At 41.7% G+C, this 25,120-nt stretch overlaps 1 protein-coding gene across 1 annotated transcript in view; it reads right to left on the reverse strand.

The window, feature by feature from the left end:
• Positions 1-4,219: 4,219 nt before the first annotated feature.
• The window catches only part of LOC124721586 (E3 ubiquitin-protein ligase RNF170), a 118,024-nt gene continuing 97,123 nt past the window's right edge, over positions 4,220-25,120 (reverse strand). Inside the window, exon 6 of the mRNA XM_047246635.1 lies at positions 4,220-5,696. Coding sequence (XP_047102591.1) covers positions 5,415-5,696 — 282 coding nt within the window. The 3' untranslated portion in view covers positions 4,220-5,414. The remainder of the gene's footprint in view (positions 5,697-25,120) is intronic.

Raw genomic sequence — 25,120 nt, forward strand, 5'->3', positions numbered from 1 at the left:
GAAAGACAAATCAATATTTATAGCATTTGTAGAATTAGAGTAATCTTTTGGCAGTATTGACTGGAATACACTCACTGATATTTTGAAGGCAGCAAGGATAAAAGACAGGGAGCGAACAGTTATCTACAACTTGAGCACAAACCAGGCTGCAATCATATGAGTCGAACACATGACAAGGAAGCAGCAGTTAAGAAGGGAGAAAGACAGGAAAGACAGGGTTGTAGCCTGTCCCATATGTTATAGAATCTGTATACCAAACAAGCAGTAAAGGTAACCAAGGAAGGAACTGAAGTTCAGAAAGAAGAAATAAAAACTGTGAAGTTTTCCAGTGACATTGTGATTCTGTCAGAGATGGCAAAGGACTTGAAAGATCAGTTAAATGGAATGGACAATGTCTTGAAAAGAAGTTATAAGGCGAATATTAATCACGTATGTTGAGGGAATTGGATTAGAAAATGAGACATTGAAAGTAGTAAATGAGTTTTGATACTTCAGCATCAAAATAACTGACGATGGGAAAAGTACAGAGGATATAAAATGCAAACTGACAATAGCAATAAAAGCATTTCTGAAAAACAGGACTTTGTCAACATCTAAAATACATTTAAGTGTTGGTTGGTTGGTTGGTTTGAGAGAGGACCAAACAGCGAGCTCATTGGTCCTGTCGGGTTAGGGAAGGATGGCGAAGGAAGTCGGCGGTGCCATTTCAAGGAAACCATCCCGTCATTTGCCTGAAGTGATTTAAGGAAATCATGGAAAACCAAACTCAGGGTGGCTGGATGTGGGTTTGAACCTTTGTCCTCCCAAATGCGAGTCCAGTGTGCTAGCCACTGCGCGCCACCTTGCTCAGTTACATTTAAGTGTTGGGATGTATTTTCTGAAGGCATTTGTCTGGAGTGTAGCCTTGTACAGAAGTAAAACTTGGACAGCAAGAATTTTAGATAAAAAGAGAATTGAAGGCTTTGAAATGTGGTGCTACAGAAGAATGATGAAGTACAAATGGGTAGATTGGATAACTAATGAGGAGGTACTGAACTGAAATGGGGAAAAAGAAATTTGTGGTACAACTAGTTTAAAAGAAGGGATTGGTTGATATGACAAATTCAGAGGCATCAAGAACTCATGCAACTAACATTTTCACATTTTCCCAAGTTTTAGTAGTAATGATGAGAAATTACTGATGTCTGAAAATTATTGCATAAACACAGTTGACAACAATGTGCTAATTTTGTTACCAAAATGGATGTCTTGGTATCTCAGTTTGATACAATCATTTGAAGAAATTTAATTCACTGTACTTTTTGTTGCATAGTAAGATTTGTTCTTAGATCATCAGTATCATTCTTGGACTAAACCGTTATCTATTACACTCTTGTTTTGAGTATGGTAGCAGAAGTAATGTGATTTGAGGTAATTCAGGTTGTATCATCCAGTGTTACACAGATCACTGATTGAAAAAAAAAAAAAACGGTTCTCAGGTTATGATACTCATGTAGGATGAATGGAAATATTTACACAGTCAACTTCAATTTTACTAATAAGATGTCAAAAGACATGGTTTATTCACATTTCAAAACACAAGAAACACATTCTTGTTTCAAAAAGATGTTACTGTTTCACTAAGAATTTCCACACGAGATGCACTGGTACTTTCACAACAAAAGGGATGGCTGTTACACAGAACATTGGGTCTCTTAAATTAAGTGTTTAGCTGAGTGATCATAAACAGTTCTAATATTTCTGAAAGTACTGGTACAATGAGGACCAGTAACTAGCCCTGAGGGAGCCGTAGAATGTGATCTTTAATTACCAATATTCACTTTTCCACATAATCACCAGGCAATTGGATACATTTCTGCCAAACATGAACAAGTTTTCTGAAGCTGTCGAGGAAGAAGTTGACACTCTGTTTCTGCAACCACAGTCTCACAGTTCTCTCAACATCTCCAGCAGAAGCATAATGATGTCCCCGCAGATCATCTTTCATTATCGGGAACAGATGGAAGTCAGACGGTGATAAATCTGGACTGTATGGAGGATGCCATACGGTGGTGAGATTCAGTCTCTGAAGTTCTGCTGTGGTGGCACGTCAAGTGTGTGGTTTGGCATTGTCATGCTGCAGGAAACCATTTCCCTTTTACTTTTGGTCCCTTGTTAGCTGTCGTTTCAGAGTTCGCAGCACCGTGATGTTACCCTCTGCATTTATTGTTGTTCCACGATCAAGAAAATCAACATGGATAACACCATCTGCTTCCCATAACACTGTGGCCATGATTTTTCCAGCTGAGGGCTGCGTCCGATTTATTTTTCTGGGGCGAGTCTTTGTGTTGATATTCCACAGGCTGATGTTTCGTCTCTGGGTCATAATGGTGCACCCATGTTTCATCTCCTATCAGAATTGAATGGAGAAATGCGTCACCTTCATTCTTGTAACGCGAGAGGAGTTCTTGGCAAATTTCAAGTCTGTTCACTTTCATTTCAGGAGTCTGCACCTGAGGTACCCATTGTGCGCAGATCTTCCAATAGCCAAGCAAAGCACTAATGTGACCCATATGTTCTTGTGAAATGCCGATTGTGCTTGCAATTTCTCTCTGAGTGATACGATGATTGTCCTGAATCAATCTGTCAACATTTTGCTTGTGAAACTCGGTGGTTGCTGTCACAGGATGTTTCTCACGCAAGTCAGATGTTCCCGCTTCAATATCTTTAAACTTACTCACTCAACGACGCACAGTACTCACATCAACACAATCACCATAAACTGCTTTCATTCTCTGATGAATCTCCTTTGGGGTGACACCTTCTGCTGTCAAGAGTTCAATGACTGCATGTTGCTTAAATAGCATTGACTGACCATTTGCGCAGTGTTCCATACTTTACACTGTAACAACACAGCCGTTCATTGCTAAGGCTTCCCACCAACAGGTGCTGTAGAGAAGAGGTTATGGAACAAACAGTACCTGCCACATACCAATGATGCCTACTGTTGAAGAGTTACGAAAGTGGAGGCATTACTTTTCAGTCAACCCTCATAGTTACAGTAGTTATACAGTGATGACGAGATGTGCATAGGATGGACTAGCATGGAGAGGTGGATTAAACCAACCTTTGGACTGAAGACCACAATAATAATTATACACCAGTGGCAGTTTGTATTTCTAAAATTGGGGAATTAAGATAATTTTTTAAAGGTCACTGGGTGTGGTAGTATGCCAATGAAAGACCTACCCTGTTGACAGCTGTGTAACAAGATGCTCTGATTTATGAAATAAAGGAATTTCCTTAACAGTCTTAAGTCTTCAAGTGTGTAAAAAGGGTTTTCCTTAAACCTCTTATGAGTCACATTTTTAAGGAGATTAAGCAAGGCATTACATGCCTGGAGAGGCAATGTACTGATAGCCTTGTATCTAAATATTCATAACTGCAGTGTGTTTTCTGAAGTATAGTTGTAGGTATGTTTGATACATATTCCTGTAAAATCATATTGATACATATTATCTCTGAAATAAGATCTACAAGACGTAATTTTTTGCACTTCCAGAGATACAGCGATAGCTATTACTATAGTGATGACTGGAATGTTACCTATGCTGGTTGTTCAATGAAAGACAGAATTCGGATGTGTGTGTCAATTTTGGACTCCATTTTGGCGTTATAACCTCAACTCTTATGGCCCATTTTGTCAGTTGTTTTGATAGATCCTCAAGGCTTGTCAATCAAAATAGAGAGTACTATTCCACTACGATTGTTAATAGTCTACTATGGAAATAGAGACTGGATTTCCTGATCTCCAAAATAACAGCAAGGTGGTACTCCTTGATTTTACAGGAATTGTTCGATGACTTGAAGAGTAGCTAAGGCAGTCATATTTTCAGTACCTTTTTAGATTTACACTAGATCTGTGCCTATCATATAACTGCTAGCAACAGTAAGTTTTTCTTTCTTGGCATTGTTGTCATGCAGTGCCAGGACTGGGGAAGGTGTAAACTCCTCTCGCTCCTCATTCACCTTCAAAATTCTGAAATATTTCAAGAACTGAATCTAAGTATATGATTGGAAAACAGCACATGGTCTAGAACATTCTGGCTATCTGACACAGACAGAAGTTCCCTCTATGTGTAATCATTGCTATGCACTCAAAAGGCACAAAGTTTTAAAAGATAGGAGGCATGTGCAGAAAATAATGCATTTTCAGTATCTCATTTATTTAATTTATGGTTACAAATAATAAATAAATTGGTTCACAAAACAGATCATGCACCTCTGTTTACTAAACAAGTCTGACAAATATTTACTGACATATTCAGTCAATGAATTTATCATCATGGGAGCTACTCCATAACAACACACACAAAGCAAAAAAATCAAACAACGTAAGTCACTTAAAACTCTTTCCTTCATCGTTATTTATTTCCTTCTAGTAAACAGGAAATCCTCAACCAAATAATATCACAGTGCTATATTTTTCTTATATTACATAATGCAGGAATAATTTACGTTTTCTGTTCTGAATCTGCAAGAGTACAACGTTCAGGAGTTCTCTCTGTAACCTTCTTAATCTTTCTAAAGCATTCTGCAGTATCATCAGTTACTACAAATGCACGAACAGTTTCTCCATCATCACTCTTTCTGTCCCAATTTTCCATACTTGGGGAGAAGTATTACCAATACAGGTAGTACACTGTGGCCCAATAAATTCAACAGTTCTTCACTCTGATTAGCTATTACTCAGTTCATGTATATTTCAACTTCTATCTGTCATGTGCTACAGGCATGAATCTGTAGAGCAGGAATTCCGTCATTTGACATTCGCTCACTGTCAATACTGTTAACTGCATATGTCAATAGGTCAACAACCATTAATCAATCAATGGTTACACATAGCAAGAGAAACCTTGCCCACTGAAACTTGGTCCACAGTTATAATAAAACGATGCAAGGTCAAGAAAGCGAGAATTACAACAAGATTAACCTCTTACCTCTACTACTTCAGTACATGAGCAGATTCTGACAGCAAAACATAGTGTCATTTCAATAAGACCACATGACAAAACTCCTGAGAGCTGAACATCAACATAACATAAAAAAGAGAAAAAGAGAGAGAGAGAGAGAGAGAGAGAGAGAGAGAGAGAGAGAGAGAGATCAAGTATAACTAAAGATATATTCAGTAAATTTGTATTAAAAATATTTAGATGCAATGTATATCAGCTTTAATTTATCACAGTTTTGCAGTTTAGCATGGATAAATAATATATACATATATTTTGAGCAAACCTATAATAATATTTTGACAAACTGGTCAGATGAAGATTTCAAGTCTCTGTCCCTAGTATCACAATCAATCATGCCAGTAAACAGAACACAGAGAACACTTACTGTAACAGTCTTCATATGCAATAGTAAGTGAATTACAATTAGTATCTGTGAGGCAGGAATGGATCATTCAGAACAAGTCCACGATATGCAACACTTACATACATACACAATAACACAAAAACAAAAAGATCATCAACCAAACCTAAAATGCCATAAACAGATTCAGGAATTATGTCCAGTGGTGACAACAAGTATGCAATTGCAACACTAATGCAGAAACCCATTCGCAACTGGAAGAGATAGAAGAGCCCTCTCACAGAAAAAAAATCTGCTGTGAAGTTGCGGATTAAAAAAGGAATATCTCTGATAAACTCTGGGATCTGAAACAGACACAAAGTAAAAATAATGAATATTAGATCATATATAATAACCACACTATCTTGTGAAGTCATTCTGGAATTGGGGGGGGGGGGGGGGGGGGAGAGATACTAAATGGCTATCTCTTATAATATCAGGGCTTCAACTGTATATAAAGAAGTATTTCATCCTGAAGTTACACGGAATACAATGCTGTCTTCACAAAACTTTTACCAAAAATACTTCTTAAACAGTTTAATTGGTGGTACAGGTGATGAGGATTTGTGTCTGATAAAGGTAATTAGTTCAGCATGCCCACGATTAGTGGACAAATTTGTTGAATCTATTCTATTTGTCATCAATATTTTGTATTTTTCAACGAGACCAAAATCCACTAAACCAGCTGATCAAGCCTTATGATGACAAAACTACTTTGGTAAATGTTATTCCACAACTGACTTGATGCAAGAATAGTGAACAAACATCGAAACCATTAAAGAAAATTTTATATCCTACTTACCTTTTTATTTTTGACGTATTTCAGTTTATATTTTGTTTCTTTCTATGTCTAATAAATATCCAGAAAAGAAAAGGGCTTTTTCACCTCCCTCTTCTAAATTCACCTTCACAAAACTCCCACTATCATCACCATCATCATAATCATCTACAGTGAGCTGTTACCATTTATTAGCCCCTCTAACTCATCATAGACTACTTCTCCTTCTTCCTCCTCCTTACTATGTTTCAGTATACCTTTTGCTTATTTTTAAAACAAGCCTTGATATTCTGTCCAAGATTCAATCGATAATGGTAATTCCTACACCCCCTCCAGCCCAAATTGTTTAAGAATCAAGCCTACACTTGAATTTCCTCACGCCTATATTCCTCTAAAATAAAATAGATGTCTTGTTTTTAATTTTATTTGGTCTTTATTTTATCACTGAAATGTAACACAACTACACCTGATCACATGCCAGAACAGCCCTCTAGTCTCTATCCAATATTGTCATTTGGCAGTCAATAAGTCAGTCGATCTATGCGTCACCTTTATCTTTGGAGGCACGAGTGCCTGGACTCTCAAAAATTCATGAGGGGGGGGGGGGTCTATAAGACTGCTACATCAGAACAAAAGCTATATATTAACACAAAACTATCACATAACAATGGGCTTGGAGGAGTGAAAATGAAAGTATTGATTATGATATTGTGACCTTCATTTTAGGATATGAAACAATATCATAAATTAGGTTATAATTATCCTGAGATAACAAACTTTCAGTTTTACTGGCCTTACACCAGGAGTTCAGCTCACACACACACACACACACACACACACACACACACACACACACACTCTCTCTCTCTCTCTCTCTCTCTCTCTCTCTCTCTCTCTCTCTTTATTGACACAATGTTCTTACAAATATTTTATGTGCATTTGCGGTATGTTTGACGATATTTTTTTTGTGTAACCAATGTGGGCACACAAAACATCATATATTTGTGATAGTCCATTTCCAGAACCTTCAGTTGTTGGCGAGTAACTCTAAAAGGTGCCATGGCTTGTAAAACATTCTTCTGGAGGGGTGTGTTGCTGACCCTTTTCTCCACATGAGGATGTACTGTTTCTTACCCTAACTCCTTCAGGAAAATTCTCCATTTATCAGATCTGTCCTCCTGGTAGTTAGGATGCTGCTGTGAAAATAATTATAGGTGCTACATCCATTACATTTGTCCATAAATCAAAAGGCTATCCTCTTGACTGTCACTTGCATTTCAATGTACATGCCTTCTGGTCAAGAGCATCAACTCCTGATTTAGTTTTATTATTGAATAAAATTCTCTCTGGCTTCTTTTTACGTTCTTCATCTACCATGGCACCGTGGTGCAGAGAACTGAACTGGATGACACTTTTGCTCTTTTTGGGCACATAACCTACTGTTGTCAAATTGTCTTCAAAACCAAATAGTCAAATGATTAAGATGAAACTTCTCTGGACTATGAGACCTTCATCTCTGATGGAATTTCCTCATCATTTTGTCACTGCTGTAATCTTTTCCTGCAATAGTTCTTCAAATGACAGGAAATGTGCAAAATTTTCCGTTCTAGTATTTGTTGAGATTCCTCTCAATGTCTTTGTTAGTGTTTTCACTGTAGTTGAAGCAACACTGGTTTGTTTTTGTGATCAGACTGCAAAAAATTCATTTTCTAAGTTTAATATTCTGCCAATTTTTTATTGATAACAATGTACCTACCTTCTAAACTAGTACAATGCACATTTTCTTCCTTCTTTGTGTAATAGTCCCACGTTTTCTTAGTGTGACAGTTACACCATCTCTTATTGAATCAGGTGCAATTTCCATGACATTGTGTACTCAAATTTTGCTTTAATCCACTCAGTTCCATCATGACCAATAAAGAAATCAGCACTTCTGTTGGCTATCTTCACTTGAAATGCTACAAGATGCAGAATCATTATCCTGGGGACTATCACTGTCTGAATCACTGTCATCTTCCTGATCAAAAAGAGCTGCATCTTCAAGCCACTCAGGAATGGTTGATTCAAAATTTTGATCACTTTTGCTGAATTCAGATGACGTTGTTTTGCTTCCAACAGATTATACGGAATGCCTAAACTATCTTGCATAATTATTTTGTTCATGAAACTAAACTTACAATCACCTGAAGCAACTGTGGCATACACAAATACACTCACCTTTCAAAAGAATACTCAGCTGTTTGCAGTACTTCCAACAATGAGTGTAGGTGTGCCAAAATGCTAGCTCTTGGCAGTAATCTTGCCAAAATGATGTACAGTTCATACCAAAGACAAATAATCAATTACTATTCATATCCAAGATAAATAAGCTATTTGAAGGATGGTTTGTTTGTTAAAGATGTGTTACTCAAGGTGCAGCTGTTGCCTGCAACTGTGGCTGGACCTGCCCACCGTTTATTGCTCAGGTATACAGGGTGGTTCATTGATCATGACCGGGCCAAATATCTGATGAAATAACCATCAAACGAAAAAACTAGAAAGAACAAAACATGTCTAGCTTGAAGGGGAAAACCAGATGGCACTATGGTTGGCCCCCTAGATTGCGCTGCCACAGGTCAAACGGATATCAACTGTGTTTTTTTAAAATAGGAACCCCCATTTTTTATTACATATTCGTGTAGTATGTAAAGAAATATGAATGTTTTAGTTGGACCACTTTTTTCGCTTTGTGATAGATGGCGCTGTAATAGTCACAAACACATGGCTCACAATTTTAGACGAACAGTTGGTAACAGGTAGGTTTTTTAAATTAAAATACAGAACGTAGGTACATTTGAACATTATATTTCGGATGTTCTAATGTGATACATGTACCTTTGTGAACTTTCTCTGAGAACCCATGCTGTTATAGCGTGATCACCTGTAAATAACACATTAATGCAATAAATGCTCCAAATGATGTCCGTCAACATCAATGCATTTGGCAATAAGTGTAACGACATTCCTTTCAACAGCGAGTAGTTCCGTAATGTTCGCACATGCATTGACAATCCACTGACGCATGTTTTCAGGTGTTGTTCGTAGATCACGATAGCACATATCCTTCAACTTTCCCCACAGAAAGAAATCTGGGGACGTCAGATCTGGTGAACGTGCGGGCCATGATATGGTGCTTCGACGACCAATCCACCTGTCATGAAATATGCTATTCAATACCGCTTCAACCGTACGCGAGCTATGTGCCGGACATCCATCATGTTGGAAGTACATCGCCATTCTGTCATGCAGTGAAACATCTTGTAGTAACATCGGTAGAACATTACATAGGACATCAGCATACATTGCACCATTTAGACTGCCATCGATAAAATGGGGGACAATTATCCTTCCTCCCATAATGCCACACCGTACATTATCCCGCCACAAGGCCACTGATGTTCCACTTGTTGCAGCCATCGTGGATTTCCTGTTGCCCAATAGTGCATATTATGTTGATTTATGTTACTTCTGTTGGTGAATGACGCTTCGTCGCTAAATACAACATGTGCAAAAAATCTGTCATCATCCTGTAATTTCTCTTGTGCCCAGTGGCATAACTGTACACGACGTTCAAAGTCATTGCCATGCAATTCCTGGTGCATAGAAATATGGTATGGGTGCAATCGATTTGATGTAGCATTCTCAACACTGACGTTTTTGAGATTTCCGATTCGTGCACAATTTGTCTGCTACTGATGTGCGGATTAGCCGCAACAGCAGCTAAAACACCTACTTGGGCATCATCATTTGTCGCAGGTCGTGGTTGACATTTCACATGTGGCTGAACACTTCCTGTTTCCTTAAATAACGTAACTATCCGGCGAATAGTCTGGACACTTGAATGATGTCATCCAGGATACCGAGCAGCATACATAGCACATGCCCGTTGGGCATTTTGATCACAACAGCCATACATCAACATGATATCGACCTTTTCTGCAATTGGTAAACGGTCCATTTTAACATGGGTAATGTATCATGAAGCAAATACCGTCCACACTGGCAGAATGTTACGTGATACCACATACTTATACGTTTGTGACTATTACAGCGCCATCTATCACAAAGCAAAAAAAGTGGTACAACTAAAACATTCATATTTCTTTACGTACTACATGAATATGTAATAAAAAATGGGGGTTCCTATTTTTAAAAAACGTAGTTGATATCCGTTTGACCTATGGCAGTGGCATCTAGCAGGCCAACCATAGCGCCATCTGGTTTCCCCCTTCAAGCTGGACGAGGCTTGTTCTTTGTAGTTTTTTCATTTGATGTTTATTTCGTGAGATATTTGGCCCGGTCACTATCAATGGACCACCCTGTATAGTTTAGGTTTTTATATGTCCTATGAATCATATTTGCAAAAACTTGCTATGACACAAAACATGTCAGCAGGTTTTAAAATGAACCACATTTTCTCTATGAAAACGTTGTTACAAGCTGGCCATTTATATAACTAGATTTTTTTATCTTTATCTACAACAAAATTTAATAAATATAATCAAACCACATGAAGATACTATCTATTTAGTAATTCTTCTATGGAGCAGGAGGAGTTATCCAGCACATGTGGTTTCAGTTTGTGTTTTAATTTAATTTTACTATCCACAAAATTATTTTACAATCAAGTAAATTCTTAAAATCACTCAGTAAGTGGTCAAAGATTTTTATGGCTGAATACCTCACTCCTTTCTGTACTACACGATGACAGTGATGTATAGTGTATATCAGTTCTCCTTCTAGTATTATATTTACGAATGTTACTGTTGTTTTCAGAATGTGATTCACTGAGAACAAACTTCATAAGAGAGTAAATGTACTGTGAGGAGGTTGTCAGATCCTCAACTGTTTAAAGAGCTGTCGACAAGAGGTTCTGGGTGGACACCACATATTATCTTTATTATTTGCTTTTGTGCAACGAACACTTTCTTCACCAATGAGTAGAATAGGATGCAGTGAGACATTAGTGAATGAAAGTAGGAAAAGTAATTCAACTTTTTCTTACACTTGCATCTCCAAAATCTGATATAATCAGTGATGCAAAAGTTGCACAGCTAACACATTTAAGGAGATCTGCAACATGTGACTTCCAGCTCACGTTCATATAAAAATAAACACCAAAGAATTTACAAAGATTCTGTTTCATTTATTGATTTACTCTCACACATTATTTGTAATCCTGTGGTCAGGCCTGAATTGCATATATTGTGTTTCAGCTAAGTTCAGTGACAGTCCATTGGGAGAGAACTAATTGTTAATTTTCAAGAAAATATTACTTACAGTTTCAAGTGTTGGAGTTACTCTGTTACGCTTGATTATTATACTTAAACAATGAAAAATCCAGGATGGAATAATGACAATATTATGAAAAGAATGCACTACTACTCACCATATAGAAGAGTCACCAACTTGCGCGCCGACACACACACACACACACACACACACACACACACACACACACACACACACAAAACACTACTCATTTATCCATCTCTGCTATATGGTGAGTGGCAATATATCCTTTTCATAATATTGTGATTATTATACTTGTAACAGCAGCAAAGCAAACTACATCTGATTCTTGGATATATAATGGAAGACCATTTATATATAACAAAAACAGTGGACCCAGTATCGATCTCTGTGGCACTTGTAAACATGTAGACCATTTACCAGCATGATCTACAAAATCACAATATATGTGCTTCTCTAGGAGAATACTGTGAACTAAACAATCGAATGCTTTCATCAAGTTACAGGAAAAAGTTGGTAATATTTTGTCATTAAAATTTGTATAATTGGTGAACTGACAGGCAGTATGTTCTTTGGAGACCCCCTTCTGAAATCCAAATTGATGCCGACTAAATTCTGAGACAGGTATGCTAAGGTTCTTACACACACAATTCTTCCCAGAGCATTCCACAAGGAGGTAAGTCGTGAGACTGGTCAGTAATTACTAACATCTGTCTAGACAGAATAATAATGACTCACATTTTTGTAAGAATATTTGAAAGTTTCCCAGTAGGAATCTATATACTGTAACAGCTATAAATGAATTTTCTGGTAGCAGCAATTCACATGCAAAGACATCCGATTGTTGATCTAAGGAGAAACCACTGGTATCAAAAGATTTGAACTTAATGTTATTTCCAACAAACATGACGACTCCTCCAATCTCCTTATTTTCATTAAGAAATGTACTGCTAATTTATGGTATTCCAAGTTCAACACAAAGGGATTCCTGTATTGAAAGGACGCTCAGGCAGACATAATACATCCAATTACTTTTGACATTTGAGACTGTGTAAACAGACAAGACTTTCTTTACTTTTGTTTTTCAGTCCTTTAAAATTCCAAAGCATGATGATAAGGTTATTCAGACAAGTGTGACCATTTATCTGGACCCATTTCAAAGCAGTCAACTTGAATGAGGCAACTAAAAAAAAACTTGTCTCGCACCTATAATCACAGGAATTCTGCAATTGGTGGCAAAGTCCACACTCCTCCACTCCCCCCTCCCTCCTCCCATGTTTAGCTGTCAGTTCAGATAATCTATCTTTCCCCTTCCTGTTATTGTGTAGGCCGTGTCTTGTATAACCCTCATCTCCCAACAGCAGCAACTGGCATAATACTAAAGAGAGCTCCGTCCCAAGTCAACAACAAATCAATCAGTTCCAGATTAACTCACCCGATGGCTTCATTCATCCAAGGTCTATCATGCCACTGCAGAACCTCAACAAAGCCCATGTTTGTGTGTGATGTTGTTGCCTGTAGATTCTCCAGGTCACTCCTGATTCTTTGCCTGGCTGTTGCCTGCTCCCCAAATTATCAAACCCTGGTTCTTTTCACTTAGATCCCTAATCAGTTCCTCAATATCCACTATCATATGACCCAGGCTAGCGCTAGGTTTTACAATACTTGTGACCTACTACCTTAATCCTCAGTTTTCCTGCATATATTGGCCGACACAATTCCCATACTGCTTCCTAGCAGCAAGACCTTTTTCCTTCCTGAACTTAGTTTCTGACCTGTCTTCTGAAACCTGCAGCACCCTTCTTTCCTCTACAGGTCAATCGAACTTCTTCACAAACTACTCCCTTTTCACCCCTCTCCTGTTATCTTTTTTCATACCTCACTGTCTTCCCACCCCTTGATATGCTATAATTCAATTTTTGCAGCCTCAATCTCTGCCTTAATGGCAAAAATCTTAACCTCTAACTCTACACTCTTCCTGTTTACACAGTAACTACAGATCCATGGGACAGCCTCGTTAGAAATGCCTTCTTTTGTCCCACTGCATTCACCACAGTGAAACCACAATTTACAATCCCCACACATCAATCCTAAACTATTAACTAGCTAGTGGCAGCATGCACATTTTTTAATCTTGGTGACTACTGTTTTATTGTTAACAATAATTAGCTGGGTTAAGTGAGACCAGTCACTGAGTTGTTTACTGACTGTTCATTTTTTCTCGAAGATCCTAAATTTTGTCAGCTTTTATTATAACTGTTGTGTCATCAGTAAATAAAATTATTTTGTGGGCTGCAATATTTAATATCTTGTCATTCCCATAGTTAAGAAGAAGAAATGGTCCCACGGCAGACCTTTGTGCAATACCAGGATGACTGAGGCTGTCTTTCACATGCACTCCGAGACTAATCTAGTTTTGTTGTCCAAAATCTTATGCTAACATTCTGTCTATGGCTGAATATGAATGACTGAATTCATTCATTTGATAATCCCCTAATGCAAAAGTTTTCAAATTTCCTAAGGAGAACAGTGTAGTTAACCATGTGAAAAGAAACTTCCTGGCAGATTGAAACTGTGTGCTGGACCAAGACTCTAACTCAGGACATTTGCCTTTTGCGAGCAATTGCTCAAGCACAGAAGTTTGGAACGTAGGAGACAAGGCACTAGCACAATTAAAGCTGTGAGGACAGGTTGTGAGTGTACTTGGGTAGCTCAGTTGGTAGATCACTTTCCTGCGAAAGGCAAAGTTCCCAAGTTTGAGTTTCAGTCAGGCACACAGTTTTAATCTGTACAGGTGTTTCACATCAGCGCACACACTGCTGCAGAGTGAAAATTTCATTCTGGAACCATGTGAAATGTTTTCGTTAAGTCTAGGAGTATTCCTGTTATTTGCCTTTAGCATCCACAATTTTTGCAAGATTGTATATAGAGTCATATATAGCAGCTACTGTTGGTTTCTTGTTTCTGAAACCCTGCTATGAGGGAGATAATATATGATACTTCTATCACTAGCAAACAGCACTATTTTTGTTACATCAGTGTAAGATGGAAGGCCATTTATACATAGAATGAACAGAAGTTCTTGCCACAACTTTAAAGTTTATTTGAATACCACAGACCTTTTTACTATGATTGGTCTTTTGGAGTTGGCATGCTTGTGCCCTCCTAGAATCTTTATAAGTGATCTACCCAGTCAGGTATAAGGGGTGGGGGTGGGGACCTACAGTTAAACATGTATTCTGAACTGTGATGCTACTGGAGGACTGAAGTAAACACAAATACACACACAAATCCTTTTTTTCCACATATGCATTGAGAATCGCATAAAATGTAACACCCTTTTTATTTTGTGAACAGTTCACAGAATGAAAATGAGGTTTTCAGTATATAACGTGTGGCACTTAAATAACACAACTGTGCAGCATCTCCTATTGTGCAGCCACATGGGACAAGGCTGGTATTGGAATACAGTTGACCTTGAACCCTATCTGCCTTAGTCTGCTTCTGAGTTTTGGTTGTAGAGCAGTGTGTTAAAGAGAGAAAAAGAAAGAGAGAGAGAGAGAGAGAGAGAGAGAGAGAGAGAGAGAGAGAGAGAGAGAGAGTCGTCAACAGATTGTTTTCATTTGTTAAGGGACAAGTATGATGATAATACTATGTCACGAATGCAAGTTTCTCAATGGTGCGAACGGTTTTCAGAAGGTCAGAATGAGATACAAAATGAGGAATGCCCTAGTGAATCCACGAGTTCAAGAACTGAAGCAACATTCGGAAAGTTCTGAGGAACAGTCAATGTCTGAGTATTTGGATGATCACAAACATTCAATGAACATGAACAAAGAGACAGCAAGACAACTTTTGCATGATGAATTAAACATCTGTGGAAGAATGAAACGTGGATTCTGCATAAGGACAATGCGTCAGTCAACAATGCCATATTTGTGAAACAGTTTTTTTGTGGACAAGAGGATTCCTGTGCTCAAACAGCCTACATATTCACCAGATTTGATTCTGTGTGACTTTGATCTGTATCCAAAAGTAAAAAGTACATTGTTGGGAACACATTTTCAGTCTGTTGAAGAGGCAGAAGAAAAACCAGCACAGTTGTGGGAGAGGGAGTCAAAGTGGTGACCTACAGCACAGCTTTGAACAATGGAAGACACACACATGCAGTGGTGTATAGATAGGGGAGGGATGTATGTTGAAGGGGATAAAAATTAGTTGTAACTTCATTTGCAGTAAATCACATTCCTGATACCACTCTCGTTATTTAATTGCCACATCTCATATGATAGCAAACAGAGAGGCATTCAATTTTGTGTTGTACTTTACAATCTTAACTATTGCATCAACTGAGAAATTCAGCTAGATATATTTTATTACAGCCCCCCCCCCCCTTTTTTTAAACTATTTACGATAACAATTACGTAATGCTTGCTAAGTTTAACTTTGTAACTTTTCCAAAAGTATCTGCAAAATGTGCTCAAAATGAGAGCAACAATGGCTGATATCTGTTATTTCATTTACACACAAACAAACAAGGTTGTCTACCAGCCTCTTTTCATTATATCAAAGCTTTTGTCCTTTTAAGTTGTTTGCGTTGCAGAAATAATAAGAAATGTCATATATCAACCTGCCTACTATAATACACCTTATTTCTACTTCAATATTTTTTTGTGTGCTGGCGTGTACATGAATGAGAAGTTAAATAAGCTACTTAGATATGATCAGTGTCACAGAAATTCTGGCAGAACAGTACAACAGTATACGGATCTCTATCTTCACCACCAATGTCTGTCATGTCACGTATTTGCATACATTATCAGGACACTAGTGGGAATGGGCTACATGAACAACAGTGGATAAGAACTACATATGACAGAGCACGCAAAGAAGCTGTTCTGGGTATGATGCCTATCAATCCATATGGTGAAACAATAGAACGAGATGTGTTGGCATGGACTGTGGACTTATCCATATGTAAGTCATTCTTATTTTGCAACAACATAAATTCCAACCATTTTGTACGTCAATATATCAGGCGCTCTACGGATATGGTTTCAAATGTTGTATATAGTTTTGGCAGTTTGATCAGCAACACAGGAGATGCTATAGTATGTTTTTGAAAAGTGTGCTTCACTGACAAAGTAATAGTTACAAACCATGGAAATCTAAATTTAGATAGCTGAAACTGCTGTCCCCATCAAGGTATGTCCACAACACCTGTCGGCAGCTGAGGGTTTCAATTAATTATCATTTATTCTAGAGAAGCTGCAAGGTCATCAATGGTATCTGTTCTTTAGAGAACAGTTAATATCGTCACATATAGAAATCTATCTTGTTTTCATTTGATGTGATAGCAGTAAATGAAGAGGAAACGAAAAAAGTCAGTAAATGTAAACATGCGTCACACGGAGACTACCCACTCCCATAATAACTCTGACTGCTCTGCATATCAGAACAGCACAAATTTAGAAAAAAGAAGACTTTTCAAAAATAAGTTCATTTTGTAGCGCACGTCTTTCTGGAGAGTCAGAGACATAAAACATATATCTTCGAGGAAATGTAAGACATGTTATTTGGCCTTAAGTGTACCAAAGTGCAGTGTCACGCCTCTTCAAACAACATTCTTATACCACTCTGTGGAATTCAAACGTGTATATTTTGTAATGGATGCCATCAAACTATTTCAGGACAGTGAAAATCAAAATGGCCTGTAGTGTCTCTCCTGCTCCCAGTTGGCCGGTTTGACATCTTGCCCCCTTTTAAAAATAAACTAAATAAATAAATTAAAAAATCGCAATTAATACTGGATGGGATTATTTGTAACCAGGAGAACAAGAACTCTTCAGAAAATGTGGTCTCTTTATTGCCTATTAGCTAATAACTTACTCTTCTATGTGACATAAAATTAAATATAGGATACCTAAAACCAGTAAAGACAAGAGATAGGCAAGACAGTACACATTTCTTCAATACTTAGGTCCTCGCGATTTTTCTCTCTGATCTTGCTACAGCTTTACATGGTGCATTTTCCTTTCTGCGAAATAACTATTACCTCATCAAAGCTCGTCAAACGTTTTGCTACATGAAAAATCAAAATGTCGTCGTCTAATACTGAAAAAGCTGTTAATACAAAAAGGACCCAACACTGTTGTGGTTTCTCTATCTGATTACTTCTATTTTGTCACCATGTGCTGGATAAAATGAAATAGGCCTTTCTAATATTGCAGCAATTGTAACCACATCAAATAAGCAAGACTGTTTTGGCAATAATGATCATTTTTATAGTACAACAATATAATTCACGAAGTACCAATACGAAATACCTATTTGGCCTGCTAAATCAAAAAGCTTTATGTTAGTAAATAGTTTCACATTTCATTCATACGCTACAGTTTCTTATGCACGAGACCGAAAAGTGGTAGAACAAAATTTTTGTATAATTTTGGAATTGTTATATTCTTCCATATTTGTGTGATATCCCCATTTCTTCTCCTTCCTCGTTCTAACAAACAAGGTTGTCATCGCTAATTCTGTAACTATTCCTACCACTGTCAAAATTTGTTCTCTGGTTAACTTTACTAACCCTGCCATAATCACCGGTTTAGTTATCCTGCAATTATTCTCTGGTTAGGCGTTGTTACATGTTCGTACAATGCTGCTAGCCCGGACTACACGAGAAGATAATACATAGTCTTTCTTACCTGTTATTCCTGTTAGTTATTTATTTCCACTCTGGTAGTCTGACTCTATGGGTTTCACTAGTAATTATAACAGTGCTGAACATTTGCAAACCGAATCAACCACTTAAACAAGCAGCAGTTGGCATTCACCGGTTCAGCTTTATTCTGATCAGCTCGTATAGCCCCATCCCATTTTGTCTGTGGGAAAGTTCATTTCTAGATGTGACAAGGGTTTCCCTGGCAGAGACCTCATGTTCACTATGCATGCATTCAAAAATCAACTTACAATTCATTCAAAAATCAACTTAAAGGCTGTGTTCAAAAGTATCCAAAAACCAGCAGAGGTGTGTTTCAAAATCATATGAATAATCGATAGCCCGACGTGCGCTGGATGCTAGGTGCTTTGTGAAACCAGGTTTTTCTCCTCAAGAATATGAATTTGCCCTCTCCCCCCGAAATCGCTGCCAGGTTCAGACACCCGGTTTGTTGCCCCCCCCCCCCCCCTCCCACTAGATCCAGGCCTGCTGCACACGAGTGAATCTGGCAGCTTGGCCATGCCAGTAAAATTTTTTCGGGTACCCCATGTGGTAGTTTGCTGCAACTGCTGTTTACACAGCTAACAGCCACACTTCTGTAGCCAGAAGAGGGGGAAAGTATTACACGTATGCGACTCAACTGCATGCATGCATGACCCGCTCGTAACTGCTTATATGAATCTAATGTAAGCAGTTGTGACGTCATGCTCACCGGAGGTAATTTGTTGTTTTGAAGCACTGCACAGTCTTCCTAAAGTCTTTGACATATTTTGCTGTTGGCAGACGCTTGTACGTGCACTGTGTTATTTTATAAGGCACATTTACTTAGCAATTTAAGTTTTATTTTAGTGTTTTTTTTCTCTCATTCATGTTTTAATGCTGCAGTATTATTCTGCAGTAGCGGGATACAGTAATATCCTTTGTTAGAGTATCTGTTCTTACCAGTCAAAATTGCAAAAATTTAACTGAAAACTAACACAACGAAAAATTCCCAGAATTCTAAAAAATTCCCAGGTCTTTCCCAGTTTTCTCCCGGATGAAAAAATTCCTGGGTTTATCCCGGATCTCCCGGTTGTCCCAGGTTGTATACACCCTTCACACACTGCAAGTATTAAAAACTGTTGAACTCTGCCAAATTCCTAGTTCACCAGGCAGCTAGAGAAATGTACACCCCTTCTGTTGCTGTAGCAGACAGCACATGCCCAATATGGGTGGTTCATAGCCTTGGTTAATGTCACATTGGTAAGAGGATAAAATGGTAATCTGTAAAGGAAATTTCAGTTTCTGTTGATAGTATCTCTGACAAAATTGTTCAAATCTGCAATTCATTTAAAATCCATTATAATTTGTAGTTGTCTCTACAGTATCACTAAGTGTTAACATCGTAGATAAAACTGAATTAAAATCGTCTCTGTTTCCTTCTTATATGCTTGCTGATAGCATCTGTCTTTGTGCGGTTTCCACAGTAATGTGGAATACAATTAATGTCTTCAACCTTGCAAAGAGGACACAAGAATATGTGGTATGCAACCGAAATCACCTACTTCTCCTAAAGACCTACATATGTGTTATTAATTAATTTCCTGGATATTCATTCAAATGATGTCAAAATTTCATTAGAAATTGTGGAAACGTTGGCAGAAATTGCATGAATTGCAGTTCAAATCATGGTATTTGTGCTAATTAAAGTCCAGATCAAAAATAGAATACCTTCACAGAACAAAGGATACATTTACTGTAATACACAGAAGTGCCAAAGAAACTGATATAGGCATGCATATTCAGATAATATAGACACGTAAACAGGCAGAATATGGCACTGTGGTCAGCAATGACTATATAAGACAACAAGTGTCTGATGCAGTTGTTAGATCAGTTACTGCTGCTACAAAGGCAGGTTATCAAGATTTAAGCGAGTTTGAATACGATGTTATAGTCAGCGCATGAGCGAGGGGACAAAGTATCTCTGAGGTAGCGATGAAGTCGGGATTTTCCCATACGACCATTTCAAGAGTTTACTGTGATTGTGAATGTAAGAAATCTGGTAGACCATTAAATCTCCAACATGACTGTGGCCGGAAAAAGATCCTGCAAGAATGGGTCCAACGACGACTGAAGAGAATCGTTCAATGTGACAGAAGTGCAACCGTTCTGCAAATTGCTGCAGATTTCAATGCTGGGCCATCAACAAGCGTCAGCACGCGAACCATTCAATGAAACATAATTGACATGGTGGTGGTGGTGGTTGTTGGGATGTTTAAGGGGGACTAAACAGCTAAGGTCATCAGTCCCCCATTCCAAAAACAGGCGAGACATAAATGCACGAAGCAGGTAAAGCACCAAGGGGAAGGAGACTCCCCCCAGGCCCTAAAAGAACACAAATGCGGGAACGAACACGACAGACATGAAGACACCAGACAAAAGAAACAGAACAAAAGAAGATGACCGGAGACTGGTTGACGGACCACGACAGCAAAAAAGGGAAAGACTCAACCAACCGACGACACACTAAAATCTGCAATCAAATACGAGACACTCGAGGACAAGAGACACACAAAGGGAAAGGAGCAGGACCTCCCTAAATGGAACAATAAAAAGGACTACCACGGATAAAATTTAAAACGTCATCAGCCACGGAGGCATTGTCACTTAAAACCAAAGGCAAAGTACCTGGGAGATTAAAAGACTGCCGGAGGGTGCGCAGTCGGGGACACTCCAATAAAATGTGGGCGACCGTCAGCCGGGACCCACACTGACACAGGGGGGGATCCTCCTGACGCAAAAGATGGCCGTGCGTCAGGTATGTATGGCCGATGCGCAGCCGACACAGGATAACAGAATCCCTGCGAGAAGACCGCAGGGAGGAGCGCCACACATTGGTCGTCTCCTTGACAGCCCGCAGTTTATTAGGTGCTGTCATGCCTCGCCACTCAGCAGACCACACCCCAAGCACCTTACGGCGCAACACCAGCTGCTGATCGCGAGCTGTGAGGCCGATCTCCAAAACTGGGGCGTCGATCGCCCCTTTGGCCAGCCTGTCAACACGTTCGTTCCCCGGGATGCCAACATGACCTGGCGTCCAAACCAAGACCACCAAACGACCAGAACGGGCAATGGCGGAAACAGACTCCTGAATAGAGGACACCAGAGGAGAAGAGGGATAGCAGCGGTCGATGGCCTGAAGGCTGCTCAGGGAGTCACTGCAGATGACGATGGACCCACCTGAGCAGAAACGCATATGCTCAAGAGCGCGTAAGATGGCCACCAGCTCTGCAGTAAAAATACTGCAGCCAGCTGGCAAGGAGCGTTGCTCAACATGGGCAGCATGAGCAAAAGCGTAGGCAGTGCGACCATCAACCAAGGAACCATCAGTGTAGACAGGCTCACAGCCCGGAAATGAGGCGAGGAGTGCAAGAAAACGGCGACGGAGGGCCACAGCCGGAACCGAGTCCTTGGGTCCCTGCGCCACGTCCAGACGGACGGACGGCCGGGACAAACACCAGGGAGGCGTAGGTGCACGGACCCGGAAGGGAGGCAGAAGAGGGAATGACCCCAGTTCCAACAGCAGGGACCGGATGCGGACAGCTACGGAAAGCCCAGACCTAGGTCGCCGTTCGGGCAGATGGAGGATCATGGCAGGGAAAAGCAGGCGACGATTGGGATGGCCTGGCGAGCAATGCACATGGACAGCATAGTCGGCGAGCAGACGATGGCGGTGAATCCGCAGCGGGGGAACCCCGGCCTCCACCAGTAGACTATCCATGGGGCTAGTGCGAAAAGCGCCAGTGGCAAGCCGAACCCCACAGTGGTGTATGGGGTCTAACAACTTCAACACTGAGGGTGACGCAGACCCATAGGCCAGGCTCCCATAATCAAGCCGGGACTGCACAAGGGCTCTGTACAATTGCAGCAGCGTGCAGCGATCTGCACCCCAAGACGTGTGGCTAAGGCAGCGGAGGGTGTTGAGGTGCCGCCAGCATTTTTGCTTCAGCTGAGTAACATGAGGAACCCATGTGAGCCGGGCATCAAACACGAGTCCCAAGAAGCGGCAAGTGTCCACCACTTCAAGCAGGTGGCCGTCGAGGTAAAGTTCAGGATGAGGGTGGACCGTCCGACGCCTGCAGAAGTGCATAACTCGAGTCTTGGCTGCAGAGAACTGAAAACCATGAGTCAGAGCCCATGATGCTGCCTTGCGAACGGCGACTTGCAGCCTGCGGTCGGCGACTCCCTAGTCGTGGAGCTAAATGAGATGCAGAAGTCGTCAGCATACAAAGAAGGAGACACCGACGACCCCACTGCTGCAGCCAGACCATTAATGGCCACTAGAAATAAGGAGACGCTCAACACTGAGCCCTGCGGGACCCCATTTTCCTGTATATAAGATGAACTAGAAGTGGCACCGACTTGCACCCGGAAAGAGCGGCGCAATAAAAAGCTTTGAAGAAAAGCCGGGAGCCGACCACGAAGACCCCACTCATGCAACGTGGCGAGGATGTGATGCCTCCATGTGGTGTCATACGCCTTCCGCAGATCGAAAAATACAGCAACGAGACGCTGACGTCGGGCAAAGGCCGTACGGACAGCAGATTCCAGCCGCACCAAATTGTCCACTGCAGACCGGCCCCGACGGAAGCCACCCTGGGATGGAGCGAGGAGACCGCGCGACTCAAGGACCCAACACAAACGCCGCCCCATCATACGTTCGAGCAATTTGCACAAAACGTTGGTGAGGGTAATGGGACGATAGCTGTCCACCGCCAGTGGGTCCGCACCGGGCTTCAAGATGGGGACAATAACACCCTCTCGCCATTGCGACGGGAACACGCCTTCGCTCCAAATGCGATTAAATGTCGCGAGAATGTGTCTCTGGCAGTCCCTGGAGAGATGCTTCAGCATCTGCGCGTGGATGCAGTCTGGGCCTGGTGCTGTATCAGGGCAATCGGCGAGGGCAGCGAGGAATTCCCTCTCGCTGAAAGGAGCATTGTATTTTTCAGAACGACGCGTGTGGAATGAGAACGGCGTCCGCTCGGCTCGCTCCTTTAGATAGCGAAAGGCGGGGGGATAAGATGCAGTTGCAGAGCTCTGAGCAAAGTGCGCGGGAAGCCGTTCAGCAATGGCGGCAGCGTCCGTGCAGACAGCGCCGTCCAAGGAGAGCCCAGCGACACCCATAGGGGTCTGGTATCCATAAATCCGCCGGATCCGGGACCACACGAGCGAGGGGGAGACATGGGAGCCCAAGGATGAGACATAACTCTCCCAGCACTCCTGCTTACGCCGTGCAATAAGATGACGGGCCAAGGCACGGAGCCTCTTAAAGGCGATGAGGGTCTCGAGAGACGGGTGCCGCCTATGACGCTGGAGAGCCTGCCGACGGTCGCGAATAGCCTCAGCAATCTCCAGTGACCATCAGGGTACAGCCTTCCTCCGAGGGAGGCCAGAAGATCGGGGGATGGCAGCCTCGGCCGCTGAAATGATGGACGTGGTTAAAACACGGACCACCTCGTCAATGTCACCCTGTGGGGGAGACTCAATGGTTGCAGCGTAAGTAAAAGCCGGCCAGTCTGCCCTGTGGAGAGCCCAGCGGGGCAGGCGCCCAGAAGAATGACACTGGGGCAGTGACAAATAGATGGGAAAATGGTCACCACCACACAGGTCAGGATGCACTCTCCAGTGGAGGGATGGGACAAGTCCAGGGCTGCAAATAGAGAGATCGATGGCCGAGAACGAGCCATGGGCCACACTGAAATGCGTGGGAGCACCGGTGTTCAAGAGGCTAAGGTCGAGCTGAGCCAACACATGCTTCACAGCCCGACTGCGGTCATCAGAGACAGTCCCACCCCATAGAGGGTTGTGGGCATTGAAATCGCCCAGAAGAAGCAGTGGTGGCGGGAGTTGAGCCAGCAGCGCAGCCAAGACATGTCGGGGGAGCTCCCCATCCGGAGGAATGTAAACAGAGCAAACAGTAATAGCCGGCGAGAGCTCAACCCTGGCAGCAACGGCCTCTAAAGGCGTCTGAAGGGGTACTGGCGAGCTACAGACAGAGTGGTGAACAAAGAGGCAAACCCCACCTGACGCTCGTTGACAGGCAGCACAGTTCTTATAGTATCCCCGATAACCGCGAAAGGCAGTGGTCCGCAGTGCAGGAAACCAAGTTTCCTGCAGAGCAATGCAGAGAACAGGGGAATCACTCAGAAGCATCCGGAGCTCAGGCAGGCGGCGGAAATAACCGCCGCAGTTCCATTGGAGAATGGAAGCAGGAAGGGACTGGGAGGGCGTGAATGCGACTAAGAGGCAGACAGCGCTTCAGAGCCAACTGCCGCCACCGGAGGAGAGTCAGCTGAGTCCATAGGAGAGGCCCCCAAGGGTTCCGTGAGGGCGAGATCCGTGGCAGAGGCGAGGATCTCCACCTCATCCCCGGAGCCAGGACTATGTACAGCAGGCAGTGCTGAAACCGCCGGAACGTCCTTCTTCTTGGACACATGCCGTTCCTTCTTCTCACGTCGGCCCTTAGGGTGAGAGGGCTGGGAGAGCTTCTCTGAAGGAGCGTCGGAGGCTGACGACGACGCGGAAGCCCTACGACCAGCAGGTGGTGGAACCTTCAGCCACTGGCTGACATCTGGCTGGGAAGGAGAAGAAACGGAGGAAGGGAGAGCCCCGAGGGATCCCTTCCGCGAGAGAGGAACCGGCGGAGGCAACGCCGGTGGAGAAGGAGGGGGAGGGATCGAGCCTCCCGGTTGTGGAGCAGACGTCACTCCCGAAGTAAGCGTGGGGGGAGCGACAGAAGAGGGTTTGCCCCCAACTGCTAAGGGGGCAACAGAGGAAGGCTTGCCCCCAGACACGAGGGAGGCAGACAGAGATACACGGCCCCGAGGGCCCACTGAAGGCGGCACAGATGAGGCGACAACCGTCGCTCGCGTGGGCGACGATAACGTGGCTGCAGC

This window comes from Schistocerca piceifrons, chromosome X, assembly GCF_021461385.2.
Source record: "Schistocerca piceifrons isolate TAMUIC-IGC-003096 chromosome X, iqSchPice1.1, whole genome shotgun sequence".
NCBI lineage: Eukaryota > Metazoa > Arthropoda > Insecta > Orthoptera > Acrididae > Schistocerca > Schistocerca piceifrons.